A 12,915-nucleotide genomic window follows, 5' to 3' on the forward strand; every position below is an offset into this window, starting at 1 on the left:
GAATTATGTAATAACATTCTAAGGCGCGTGCAATATATATTTCACACGCAGCTTACTTTTTACAACCGAGTGATTAAGTGATAATGGTCCTGTTTGGCAAAGAGCGTTTTGGAATAAAAAGAGCGGTTTTGACCAACTTTAGAGATTTGACCACTGAAACCGCTGATTGGAGTGTTTAGTAGAGAGAGGTTTGGGAGAGAGTTTTGGGATGAAAACCCTAATTTAGAAAAAGCTCTTAAAATGAGCTTTTTCAATTAACGTTTTGCAATATTAAAATTAATGGACTTCTTTAACCCTAATAAATAGACCCCCTCTTCTCCTGCGCCAAAATTAATGCCCTTATTCGTTTTTTTCACAAACCGCTATTATCAATCAGCTAATTTTTACCAAACAGGTCTACACAAACAACTAGTCAAATCAGCTAGTCAAATCAGCTAATGTAATCAGCTAACAGCTAATAGCTAACAGCTAATTCCCAAACATGGCCTATATTTTATGCAAGTTTAGAATGTTAATTGAATATTTTATACAAGTTGAAGAGACTATCAGAACACTTTGAAAGTTCAGGGGTTAATCAAACTTTTTGGACAAATGATGTATTAAAGTTGGAAGATAAAATTTTGGTCTCATTACCACCAGCTCGTTGAACTTATCCATAAAAGTATTGATTATTCCATATCACCAACAGCCTAAATTTATCCATAGTAGATTAACTCCCTGAACTTTATAAATGTTTTACCAATTCCTTAAACTTGTTTATTCGGTAACAACTAAATACAAAAACCATAATACTAACTCGCAATCCTCATCCATTCGATATCTCAAATCTGTAATACTAACTCTTATAATATGTTGAAATGTAGAAGAAGAGAAAAAATTACCTTTTAAATAAGTAAAGATGTATTTTTAAAATTTAGAAAGTTGGTGAAACATTTATAAAGTTCAGGAGCTAATCTATTTTTATGGACAAGTTCAGAAAGCTAGTGATACGAAATAACTAAGTTCAACGCCAATCTATTTTTATGGACAAGTTGAGTGGACGGGTGATGTATTAACACTAAAAGTTTAACTTTTATAATTTCTTACAATTAGAATATACCTACATTTCCCAAAGGATTAGGAGCAAATCTCAACCTAAATCTTATATTTTAATGGATAATTAAGACATGTTTAAAGCGGTGATATAAGCAAAGCAAGAAAGCATCGATAGAATCCACGTAGATACGCGCTTGTGGGTGCGCATTACGCCATCAGTTATCACTCTTCTTCTTGAAATGGATGGGAGAAGGCAAGAAAGGAGGGAAAGAAAAACAGAAATGGAGTGTCAGCTTCAAAACAACAAAATAGCTACCTTATTATTAACTCCAACTTTTGTTTTCTCCTTTTCCATGGAAATGGACTCCAACTTTTTCTGTCTTTTTGCATTTTAAGCTACCCGATCGATTCACGTGACAACTTCTGTTTCTCAACTGATCACTCACACCTCCCACGAAAAACTCCCATTCTGTTTCTGTGCTTTTTGGATGGGAGATACAGAGAGTTGCAGTAGCAGAGCAGTGAGTTTTTTGCCCAGTCTGAGACGGAGACAGAGGCAAAAGGTTGAGGTATTCAATGAAGTTCTTTGCAGACTCAAGGAATCGAATCATGAAGAGTCAAATCTTCCTGGTTTTGAAGACGAACTCTGGAATCATTTTAGTAGACTTCCTACTAGGTAATTCAAACCCTACTTTTGCCTGCTGTGATATGATTCATTATGAGAGTGACGAAAACAATGTCATAAAAAGTGATTTTGATTTTGAATGGAGAATAACTTTTTAAAAACTTTTTATCCGGTTTATTTCAATTAATATCAAATCATAGCTTAGAGAACTGTACAGCACTTGATTAGCTAGATTAAAGTTTGTTTGTCTATAGTCGTTGGAAAGGAGATGCATGGAATTAAAAGGATTCCTTACTTTTTCTTTCTTACTTTCCAAACAGGACAATATTTCATATTCTGCTTCTTCATTCTTTGATCTTCTCTAAGAAATTAATCCTGCAAATTGATATTTGAAGGATAACAACTTTTGGAACAAGGATGCTAGATTTTGGTTCCATCTAACGAGCCTATATTATGTTTAGAGAATTTTGTAGTTCTAAGCATCAGATCTAAGCATTTATTATTATTATTTTTTTGTAGCCAATTCTTTTGGAGCTTGATTAATGTTTTCTAGTTGGTTCTACTTAAATTGTCTAGTTTCTGGGTTGTAGCAGTGAGTTCACCGATCTAATTGCTTTGTTTTAGGTATTCCCTGGATGTGAATGCAGAAAGGGCACAAGATGTTCTTATGCATAAGAGACTACTTCAGCTGGCGCATGATCCTGTTACTAGACCGGCAATTGAAGTCCGCCTTGTGCAGGTATGATATGAATACAATATTCAAACATTGATTCCTCGCTGACATTTGGTATCTTTGACTTTTAAAGTTTGATACTTTCCTTTTGGCTTATGCAATATCCTTCTAGATTCTACGCAAGTGTTATGTATTACTTTATTCTCAATTATTGGTAGGGCAGTTGTGTCCTGTTCCTTGGGTTTTGTGATAAATAACGACCAACTTGCTTAATGTTTTCTAACCCAAAACTTGCTTCCTTGTAAATAATAGTAACAAACCCAAAACTTGCTTCCTTATAAATAATATAACAACAATAATTACAAAGAGTCTCTTAACTATTAAATTTCGTAAACCTGGTTTTTATTATGAGGGACAAAGCTTATTTACAATTACTGCAAAATTTTGGAAGATAAACACTGTGAAATTGAAAATTTTCTCCAAATGCAACTATAAGCTACTTGTCAATCATAACTAGGTAATTGGGGTTACTGAAATGAATACAACTTAGTTTTCTTCCACAATTGATCTACCCAAACCCTTCAAACAAGGACAAATTATCTTATCTAAAATCTATGCTCATCTGCAATCATTGAAAGAATCACAATTCATGCTAGAATGTTAGCTCAAGGTATAAAAATGCTTGCTATCAATCATCACAACTTTGACAAGGAAGCTTCTTGCTTGACAAATCACTGATTGTTTTCGTATCTCTTTAAACTTCTTTCATATTGTAAGAGTTTTTCTGAAATGAAACCTGGCAACATGTGGTAATGTTGAGTGTTTACCTCAAAGTCAGTAACTTCTCTTGGGATTTATATTCAGATTGACACTGCTAATTTTCATGTTTATGTACTCTATCGGTTTATTTTTTTTTTTTTTTTTCATATTTATTTTCAGGTTGATTTAAATGGATGCTAACTATGACTTGTGAGTTTTTTTAGTATCCCTTCACCTTTTGATTGCTCCATTTGAAGTGAAATTAATGCTATGCTATCCTCCTATCACTTTTTTTATTTTTCACATCTTGATTTAGCACTGCCGGTATGAATCTTGGCCTTTATCTCTGATCCAGGTTCGTTCCATCTGTGATGCTAAATTTAGTGGCTCAGTTCATTCTCACTCTGCAAGAAATGTGGAACTTCAATATTCTAATCATCCTAGTGAACAGAGGCATGGAAATAAAATTTTCTTTTTGATTTCATTTCTTATGAATATCTTGAATAATTTATAAATACTTTTTCTTTGCCTCTTGTCATTCTTAGCAATCTGCCACCCCCAGCCTTTGGTTCGTTGCCTGAGCTCGAACTTGCAAGTGAAGCTCAAGATAATGATAATGCCATGATTACCAGTCCACTTCACTGTCGGTAATAATTCTGAAAAGGTTGTCCCAGAGTGTGAAGTCAAAATAGCTTCCTGATTTTTAAATCTAGTTTCTTGCCAATATTATCTTTACAGCTTCACTCAGATTAGGCTTCTGGGCAGTCCTATGTAATTATGCAATAATCCTCAACTGTATAGACATACAAAAAGTTACTATTATTTCTTCTACGGGGATATACATCTCGATTTAAGATTTCAGAATATTCTAGCCATGGTATAAGTTGTAAAAATATTAGTTCATTTGTTTTTCCTTAGTGGGGTAACAATGAAAGGACTCTTTGCAGCTATAAGTAACGATATTAGTTCATTTGTTTTTCCTTAGTGGGGTAACAATGAAAGGACTCTTTGCAGCTATAAGTTAATATTTTATGTATGTAACTAGCCACATAAAAGAATTGTTGGATCATTGTTATAAACACGAATCAGTATTACTATATATATAATGAGTCGTTGCTTAATGTACCTTGTGATTTGATGTTCTATTTGAGGTCAAAAGCTCTGCTGATTTGTACTTCAATGTTTTGGAGAAAGGATAAAACTATACTAATTTTATAGGATGTTTGACGACCACTTTGTCTTTTCTTTCTTTTTCCTCATCTGTGCTTTTCCTTGAAGTGTGAGTAATTCATAAATCCTGTTCATTGGCATATACTCTTTAGGTTTAACAATTATATATTGCTATTTGATTACATGAATTTTGTAGGCTGATGCATGAAGTCACAATTTCAACTAATGATAAACCAAAACTTCTAAGTCAGGTACTGACTTCTGTTTTTTTACTGGTTTATTTAATCAATCATGAATGTCATCTTTATTGATCTCATATTCAAGAGTACATCATGAGCGTTCACAGCATCATATATATGAGATCAACACATGATTTTAGAAATGATTTCCCTATTGATGCAGAAGCAGATTCTCATTTCTGAAGCTTCTCAACTGAAAAATGAATTTTTGGGAGGACTTTTGCACTCAGTATGTTCATGATGTATTTGTCTTTGTGTAATAATTGTGATGGATGGATTTGGTTTGAAATTAGTGGTGGTCCAGATCATTTTTCCAAAGGGGCTAAAATATTACTCAAGTCTTCATAACTCAATTTTTAATATTGACAAGACAAATTTGATCAGATACTAAATTATAGATCAAACAATACAAATATAATGAATCATGCTAAAACTTCAAAATAGTTAGAAAAATATTAATAATTTAAAAAAGAGAATGAAAGAACCTGCAGCTGCAAATTACGGTATTGTGCGATGTGTGAGGTAGAAGAAGGCAAAGATTGATACTATGTTATGAAATTGCGAAATTGCACAGTGCTCACATGATTCTAGGCCTCTTTGGGGCCTCCATATGGGCTCGCCCCTGGTGATAATGCAATTTGTTTTTTGTCTCTTCCACAACAATGAGAAGCTTGCTACTTCCAAGAAAAGCATTGATAAACATTGCTGGGTTCTATTGAATTTTTAAAATCTTGTCAAGCTTTCATGCACACTGATGTACCCATACAGAACTTCCTTTTTCCTTCTGATGGTTCCATTTGGGGAGCATCTTTCTTGAAATCTCTCTTTACATATTTATCTTAACTATTTTTGTGCACCTTGCATGCTTTAATGTTGAAATTTCATTTGGATTTCATCTCAGTTGCACACAACCTGGTACATTTACAAGTATCTTTTGATATGATAGCATTCTTCTCAAAGTCCAGTTTACAAGTATCTTTTGATACGATAGCTTTCTTCTCAGATTACAACTTCCCAAGTTTGCTAATGCTATCATGTGTATTCAACTCTAAATATCCCGCTCCTTATAAATTTTATTCCTATCAGAGCACAGACTTGGTTAATATGAGTTCATCTGCAAATTTCATTTAATTATGTATAAAACTGCAATTATTTTCTATTTTTATTTTCTAGAAAATGGTTTTGTTTTTAGGTTAATGGGATTTCTACCCATAACTGCACACTCCTTTTTGAAGTGTGATAGCTACTAAGCCATTGCTTGGTGGTTTTAATGTGCAATGATTTTAGACTATATGAACTTTGATGTATCTCTTTCCATTTTAAAAAATAAAGTTATTCTGTATTTGCAGTTGACTTCATTGCTGTCTGAGATTGGCCTAAACATTACAGAAGCACATGCTTTCTCGACATCAGATGGCTACTCGTTGGATGTTTTTGTTGTTGATAACTGGGCGCACGAGGTATGGTCACCTTTTTATTTTATTTTAGCGGCTAAAGGTTATCCACTAGGTTCTCTAAATCCACTAGTATATAGTTAAATTATTAAAACTTCACTGTTATTAACTTCTTGATTATATTCGTATATATGTTGAACAGGAAACTGAGCAGCTTAGGAATGTGTTGCTGAAGGAAATACAAAAACTTGAGGTAGCTGCTGTTTGGAGAGAAAAACAATACCTTCTTCTTCTTCTAAATGTGTGTTTTTATTAAACCATTGTTCACTGATGTCATCATGTTTATGTGATTTAGTTCCATGATATACTAAAAGGTCCTGGACAAATAATTCCTGTTGGGAAATGCTCTAATCCTTTGTTGCTTTGAAATGTTTATGTGGAAGTTCACTAGGAAAAGGATTAGTGGACCCCTCAGGAAATTCGCAATAAACTGTTGCAACATTACCATAATTATCCAATTATCAAGACTTTTCTAACTTCTGTTTGATTTGGGCCTAATTTACCAATGAATTACAGATTTCATCACAATAAAAACTGTAAAGAGCTCCATTTTAGGAACAGTGGCCTCTTTAACGGTTCTTTTTGGTATATCGTTGATGTAGTTATGATATACAAACCATGTTTCGACATCAAGGTTATGCCTATTTTATGATCACTTATATATGAACATGTTTATATTTATAATTGAAGTTCAATGCAGAAAAATACTTCTATGGTAAATGAGAAATGTGGATGTGTATATGATGCTAGTTTCAGTATCCATTGGTGGTGCATCCAATTATACTTGACAATTCGAAGTACAATGCAGAATAACACTCGGCTCAAATCAAGTGCCGTTTATCCTGTTGTGGAGAAAGAGAAAAAAGGAATACATAATCACGTGAAGGTACCTGTTGACAGTATGGATGTCTGGGAAATTGATCCTAACCTTTTGACGTATGAAAGCAAAATTGCTTCTGGATCCTATGGAGATCTGTAAGTTATCACAATCTCTTTTATCTGGGCTCTGTTTTGAATCAGTGTTCGTTGAATTGAACTATGATTGAAACAGGTATAAGGGAACATTCTGTAGTCAAGATGTTGTGATTAAACTTCTTAGAACAGAACATCTAAATGATAAAATGCGGAGAGAATTTGCTCAAGAAGTTTTCATCATGAGGTTTGGTTATATACAATCTTAGTTTTTGTTGTCTTTTCTTTATCATTCATTGTCTGCTTCTTTTTATATGCTTACTGATATATCTGAACAGTACTTATGAAAATCCTCTTTCTCTCTCTTACTGAGTGGGAAAAGAGCTCACTTTGCAACTGAGTTCTTTTTCCCTGAATTCTTATATTTATTTTTGACTGCATGATATTTATTTCAATTGCTGCAAGTGCTATTTTCTGGATAGAAACATTGCTGCAGCTTGGAAATTTATTATGGTACTCTTTAAATAATTATATATTTACACCATATCTGGTTGCAAATCAAAAAGGTCAAAACTATTGATGATAATTGGGAAGAAACTCGCTTATTATATGAGCCATCCCAATATTTGTTAATATTTTTTGAAGATTATTAGATATTAAATCCTTTTTTTTTTTTTTAATTTGCGCACAATGCGCTTACATTAAAGAAGAAAGAAAAATCCCCACCCCCCACCCCACCCGGATGTGATTCGAACCCATGACCTCCCTAGTCATAGGTAAGCTCTCAACCACTAGGCTAAGAGCTTCACCCCTTTTGAAGATTATTAGATATCCAGGTGTTATTTCAGTAATTTGATAGTTGACTATTTTTTTTTTTGTTTCTTGTGCTGGATTTGTTATATGGTATGCCTAATAGATTGAAGGGAAAATTCTACCGGACGGCAATTAGACCAGCATTGTTATATGGTACGGAGTGTTGGGCAGTGAAACACTGCCACATCCATAAGATGTCGGTGGCGGAGATGCGTATGTTGAGATGGATGTGTGGTCACACGAGAAAGGACCGGGTGCGTAATGAAATAATTAGGACAAAAGTAGGGGTTACATCTATTGAGAATAAAATGAGAGAAAACCGACTAAGGTGGTTTGGCCATGTGAGACGTAGAGCGCTTGATGCGCCGGTTAGGAGAACCGAAGAGTGGCAAAGGGATGTAGTGGTGAGGGGTAGGGGAAGACCTAAGCAAACTTGGAGGAGGGTGATCGAGAGTGATATGAGTTTATTGGGAATTGAGGAAAATATGGTAGTGGATAGGACGGAGTGGAGGGAGCGAATCTGTGTCGCTGACACGACTTGATTTTCACGGTTTTATATGATGGTTCATGTTAGCCGACCCCGAATCATTTCGGGACTAAGGCTTTGTTGTTGTTGTTGTTGTTGTGCTGGATTTGTCATGTACCGTATTATATTGGAAATCTTGGTTGAGAACTTAAAATAAATTTCCAAGAATCAACTTAAAATCTTTGTACATGTTACATTACTGACTTTTCGTGCAATATTTACGCTCTAATTTCAGACTTGAACTTGGACTTAATCAGAGGCGAATTATGATTGCTTTGCATGCAACATTAACTTAATCCTACAGTATCTGGTCCTTTACCAATTGCCATTTCTTCCTTCCACATTAGAGGTGTGACTGCTGCATTGCAAAAATATGTCATGCCAAATGTTTTCTTTCCTAGCTCATTTTGCAATGTCATTTGCTTTTAACATATTACACTTTGAATCCTGAAGAAAATGAATGCTGTCATCTACACCCTATTGTCAGAAACTTTATCCTCTTCTCATCATTTAGACCTAATTGCGATTTGCAGGAAAATCCGGCACAAGAATGTTGTTAAATTCATTGGTGCCTGTACTAGACCTCCAAATGTGTGCATTGTGACAGGTAATTCTGCACCTTACTCTGTGTTTTTTTGTTGGTTCATCTTATACTATTTTCCAGAAGTCATACAAGTCAATTATGGTTTATCAATTTGCATATGTTTCCCTTTTCAGAATTTATGTGTGGCGGAAGCATGTTTGACTTTCTGCGTAAACAGAAGCAAGTTTTTAATCTCCAATCCTTACTCAGAGTAGCAATTGACGTTGCCAAGGGAATGAACTACTTGCACGAAAATAATATCATTCATAGAGATCTGAAAGCTGCCAACCTTTTGATGGATGAAAATGGAGTAAGGGTTTTACTTTTTAAGTATTTTCTTTGTTATTAGTTGGCTTTTTTAAGTTCTTATTTGTGCTCATTTGAGTTCTGAAAATAGAGCTCTCATTTTCTGGGGGGTGTACCTCCCGTTTCAAGCAACAATTGATCTTTTAAGGAAAGTACAACTCAAATTTTGTTTGTAAAACATCCACTTTCTAGCATCTGCTTTATGTCTCAAAATCTAATCATTAATTTTTTATTTAAAAATTAAAAATTGCAAGTGCGGATTCAAAATCTCTTAAAAGGAATAAACACAACTTTGAGAATCAAGATTTTCAGGTTCTCCAACATTTAATTTAGATTGAATTAAGATTCTGTTGGTGCATGTGACATGTATTTCCATGGAGAAAAGCTGATACTTAATCATGGCTCAGATGTGCAAAATTGCATATTCTGATTCAGTGACTTTCTTACTTCAGTTTAGATGGATGACTAACAAATTCATTTCAGCCTATGGGACCTTAACTTATTCTGAAAATATAATCTCGTATTCCAGTGGTTGATTAGTAGATATGCTCATGCATACATGTGCATTGTTTTATTAGCCTAAATTTTGGAGTGGCACTATAAACTACAAAATACTGTGATACGTACAATATTATTGTTTGACCCTTACTATTCCATAAACAAGGAACAGTTAATCATTGTGTTATGCTGTCGTCCAAAACCTTCAAATAACTATTGAATCATGGATTACTTCGAGTCTAGTAGCTGATTATTGAGACATTGTCCATATTTTATGTTGGCTTTTGTTGGGGAATAAATTATTGGTACTACATACAGAGCTTTTAGCATGCTATAACCCCAATCTTTGTACATATTAACAATTCCCAAAAAAATGGCTAACAGGTTGTGAAGGTTGCTGATTTTGGCGTTGCTAGAGTGCAAGATCAGTCTGGTGTCATGACAGCTGAAACCGGAACATATCGTTGGATGGCTCCAGAGGTTGGTCTTCTTGGAGTGGTCACTCATGGTTGTTGACGATATTTACGTGACTAAATTATCAAATATTCATGTAGGTACTGAAATAGTACCACAATCATGAGCCGCATCTCCCTTCCTAACACTCTTGTGATGAGTATAAACTCTTAAAAAAAGAACACTAAAGAGTAAGGGGCTATGATTCTTAGCTTCGTTCAAATGATTACTATTGTATGTGTTTGATTTTGAATGAATGCCTGAGCTAGGAATAGTCTAGGGAAACCTTAACTCGGCAGGTTTGAATTGGAAGCACGTGTCATAAAAAGGTGGATAAAAATGCACCGTCATTGAAGTTTAGGGTCTGTTTTACAAAAGTCATTAAACTTCATTTTCTTTCAATAAAATCATTGAACTTCACATTTGATTTCAATAAATTCATTCCGTTCAATTTGTTATAAAAACTCAATTGGAATATTGACGTGGCACAGGAAACCGTCGACTACTAATATGCCAACTAAGTGCCATTGCTGCACATGTCCGACTTTTTGTGACCAACGTGGCAGCCACATGTCTCATGTGGCACATCCTAAGCCACAAACTTTTTCATAAGAAAAAAATCACATTCTTGCGTGGCACTTAGTTGGTACATAGTCAACTATTTTCTATGCCAAGCCAACATTTCGGTGAGGTTCTATACGCAAATTGGCTAGAATGACTTTATAGAAATCAAATGTGAAGTTTTGTGATTTTATTGAAACAAAATGAAGTTTGGTAACCTTTGTGAAACATACCCGTCGGTGCAATTTACCCTAAGAAGGTGAAATGCACAAGTTACACAAACATTTCTTTAGGAGGTCATAAGAAGCGACTAAGAAATGATGGGGTGAAGAAGTTTTGATGTGTTTAATTTAATGGTTCAGCTCCGGGAGCAGCACTGTTGCTGTGTATCTCATTGGAATAGTGTCTCCTATGGATTTCAGTCTGTTGCATTCCTAAAGATATGATTGCAATAATAATAAAAAAAAGAATTACAAGAATCTATATTGTTGCAAGTAGCCTAAATTCTCTCTTTTACAAAATGGCATAAATAATCGTTTGCTTATATTAAATTAACCTTTTATGCCTTAGGTTTGTTTCGTCTTGGATATCTAACACCTGTTTATTTGGTGTTTGATGCGTAACAAGGTTATCGAGCACAAGCCTTATGATCGAAAAGTAGATGTTTTTAGCTTCGGCATTGTGTTATGGGAGCTGCTTACAGGACAGGTAATGATATAGAACATAACATCTTCATAGAAAAGATGTTCGTTTTCTTGTGAGATGTTTCTTCCATTTGTATTTATATTCATTAAATTCGAAGTTGCATGGTTTGAAGTGGATCATCTATGTTCTTTTGACTGATACCAGCTTCCATATGAGCATCTAACCCCGTTACAAGCAGCAGTAGGTGTGGTCCAGCAGGTATTCTTTCACATCCTTCAGTTTCCTGTACAGGGTAAAATACATCCATGACCCCCTAAACTATAACGCTACTAACATTATGGTCCCTAAACTTCATTTATTGATATAAAAATCCTTAAACTACATGTTGCAATATTGAAGTCCAAATAAACAAATCTTCTTAAGAAAAATCAGCGAAATGATGACATAGATAAGTTTGACAATAGTATGAAGTTTTTTTTATTATCCATGTCACAAAAATTTATAGTCAAATATCTATTTTATCATCATTATTTCGTTAATATTGTAACAGATCAAAATGTAAAGTTCAAGATTTTTTATCTCAAGAAATGGAGTCTAGGGGCTATAAGTTAGTACTAGTAGTTCAGGCCATGAATGTAATTTACCCTGGATAGATGTAACTTGCTCTATTCACATGAAACATTTCAGGCTTAAAGCAAAAGGTGAACTAACTGAATCAAAATGCTCTTTATTCCTATGGGTTCAATTCCAGGGTCTAAGGCCACCTATTCCGGAGCATACACATCCCAAAATATTGGAACTTCTTGAGAGATGCTGGCAGCATGATCCAACTTTAAGGCCCGAATTTTCGGAAATCTTGAAAGTGCTGCAGAAGTTGGCTAAAATGGTATGTAAAACCCTTAAGATCTTTCCCAGATGCTCGTAGTTTGCACATTTAGAAAAAGGCTTAATCTTATAACAGGTTGCAGAGGAAAGAGAGTACAAGCAGGAAGAGAAGTCATGTAGAAGAGCTGAAAGAGTAATCAGGCGAGGTAGAGATTGAAAAATCATGAATGGATAATGAAATTATTGTACATAGCGTGAGAAATTTTCCGTGGTTCATTTTCTTGCCCCTTGTGTTTTGGTCCACGTGGAAGTGTGTTCCTGAGAGAGAGAGAGAGATGTAGATTATAGGTTCAGAAAAATATGTATAGTGAATACACGTTGCCTAATGTTGAAATAGAACTGAGTTAATAGCTAAACTGCTTACTAATTAACCTTAGTATCCATTTGGTTGTTATCAGTAGCGGAATCAGGACTCCGGATGACACGGGGCTCAAACATATTAGTAAAAAAATTTTCAAAATATCAAAAAAAAAAAAAAAAAATGAAATTAACTGTACGATTGACGGTAAATTTTCAAAGTCGAACATATTATCTATTTTTTTAATGGTAAAACATATTAAAAATGAATTCAAAAGTGTTATCAAAATAAAAATAAAGAGTCGAACATAGGACCTCTAAAATAGAAATAAGCATCCTTAACCATACTATATAGAGTCAATATAATTCTTTTCAAAATATTCCAAGATGCCGTTACAAATTTTTTTTTTTCCAATTCTCCAGCCGCCTGCCGGGGTTCGAGCCCCCTAACCTCCTTGGTTCTGCCCCTGGTTGTTATGTT

The 12,915-nt window shown here is 34.4% G+C and overlaps 1 protein-coding gene across 5 annotated transcripts; it reads left to right on the forward strand.

Annotated features, from left to right (window-relative positions):
- Positions 1-1,230: 1,230 nt before the first annotated feature.
- Positions 1,231-12,655, forward strand: LOC136235198 (serine/threonine-protein kinase STY46-like). 5 transcript variants are annotated; one of them, XM_066024753.1, is made up of 17 exons: positions 1,236-1,711; positions 2,285-2,399; positions 3,448-3,545; positions 3,638-3,739; positions 4,459-4,513; positions 4,665-4,730; positions 5,851-5,961; positions 6,098-6,196; positions 6,764-6,930; positions 7,007-7,114; positions 8,740-8,813; positions 8,924-9,099; positions 9,978-10,073; positions 11,235-11,315; positions 11,457-11,510; positions 12,004-12,138; positions 12,214-12,655. In XM_066024753.1, the coding sequence occupies exons 1-17, from the start codon at positions 1,524-1,526 to the stop codon at positions 12,292-12,294; spliced, it is 1,806 nt and encodes a 601-aa protein (XP_065880825.1). In that variant the 5' UTR covers positions 1,236-1,523; the 3' UTR covers positions 12,295-12,655. The 5 variants fall into 5 exon arrangements, 4 of the variants coding, with proteins under 4 accessions (XP_065880825.1, XP_065880826.1, XP_065880827.1 ...); XM_066024754.1 differs by having other exon boundaries at positions 1,238-1,711; positions 6,098-6,148; XR_010691714.1 differs by lacking the exons at positions 12,004-12,138; positions 12,214-12,655 and adding an exon at positions 10,148-10,237 and having other exon boundaries at positions 1,231-1,711; positions 11,457-11,511.
- Positions 12,656-12,915: the final 260 nt, after the last annotated feature.

This window comes from Euphorbia lathyris, chromosome 7 (genome assembly GCF_963576675.1).
Source record: "Euphorbia lathyris chromosome 7, ddEupLath1.1, whole genome shotgun sequence".
NCBI classification, from domain to species: Eukaryota; Viridiplantae; Streptophyta; class Magnoliopsida; order Malpighiales; family Euphorbiaceae; genus Euphorbia; species Euphorbia lathyris.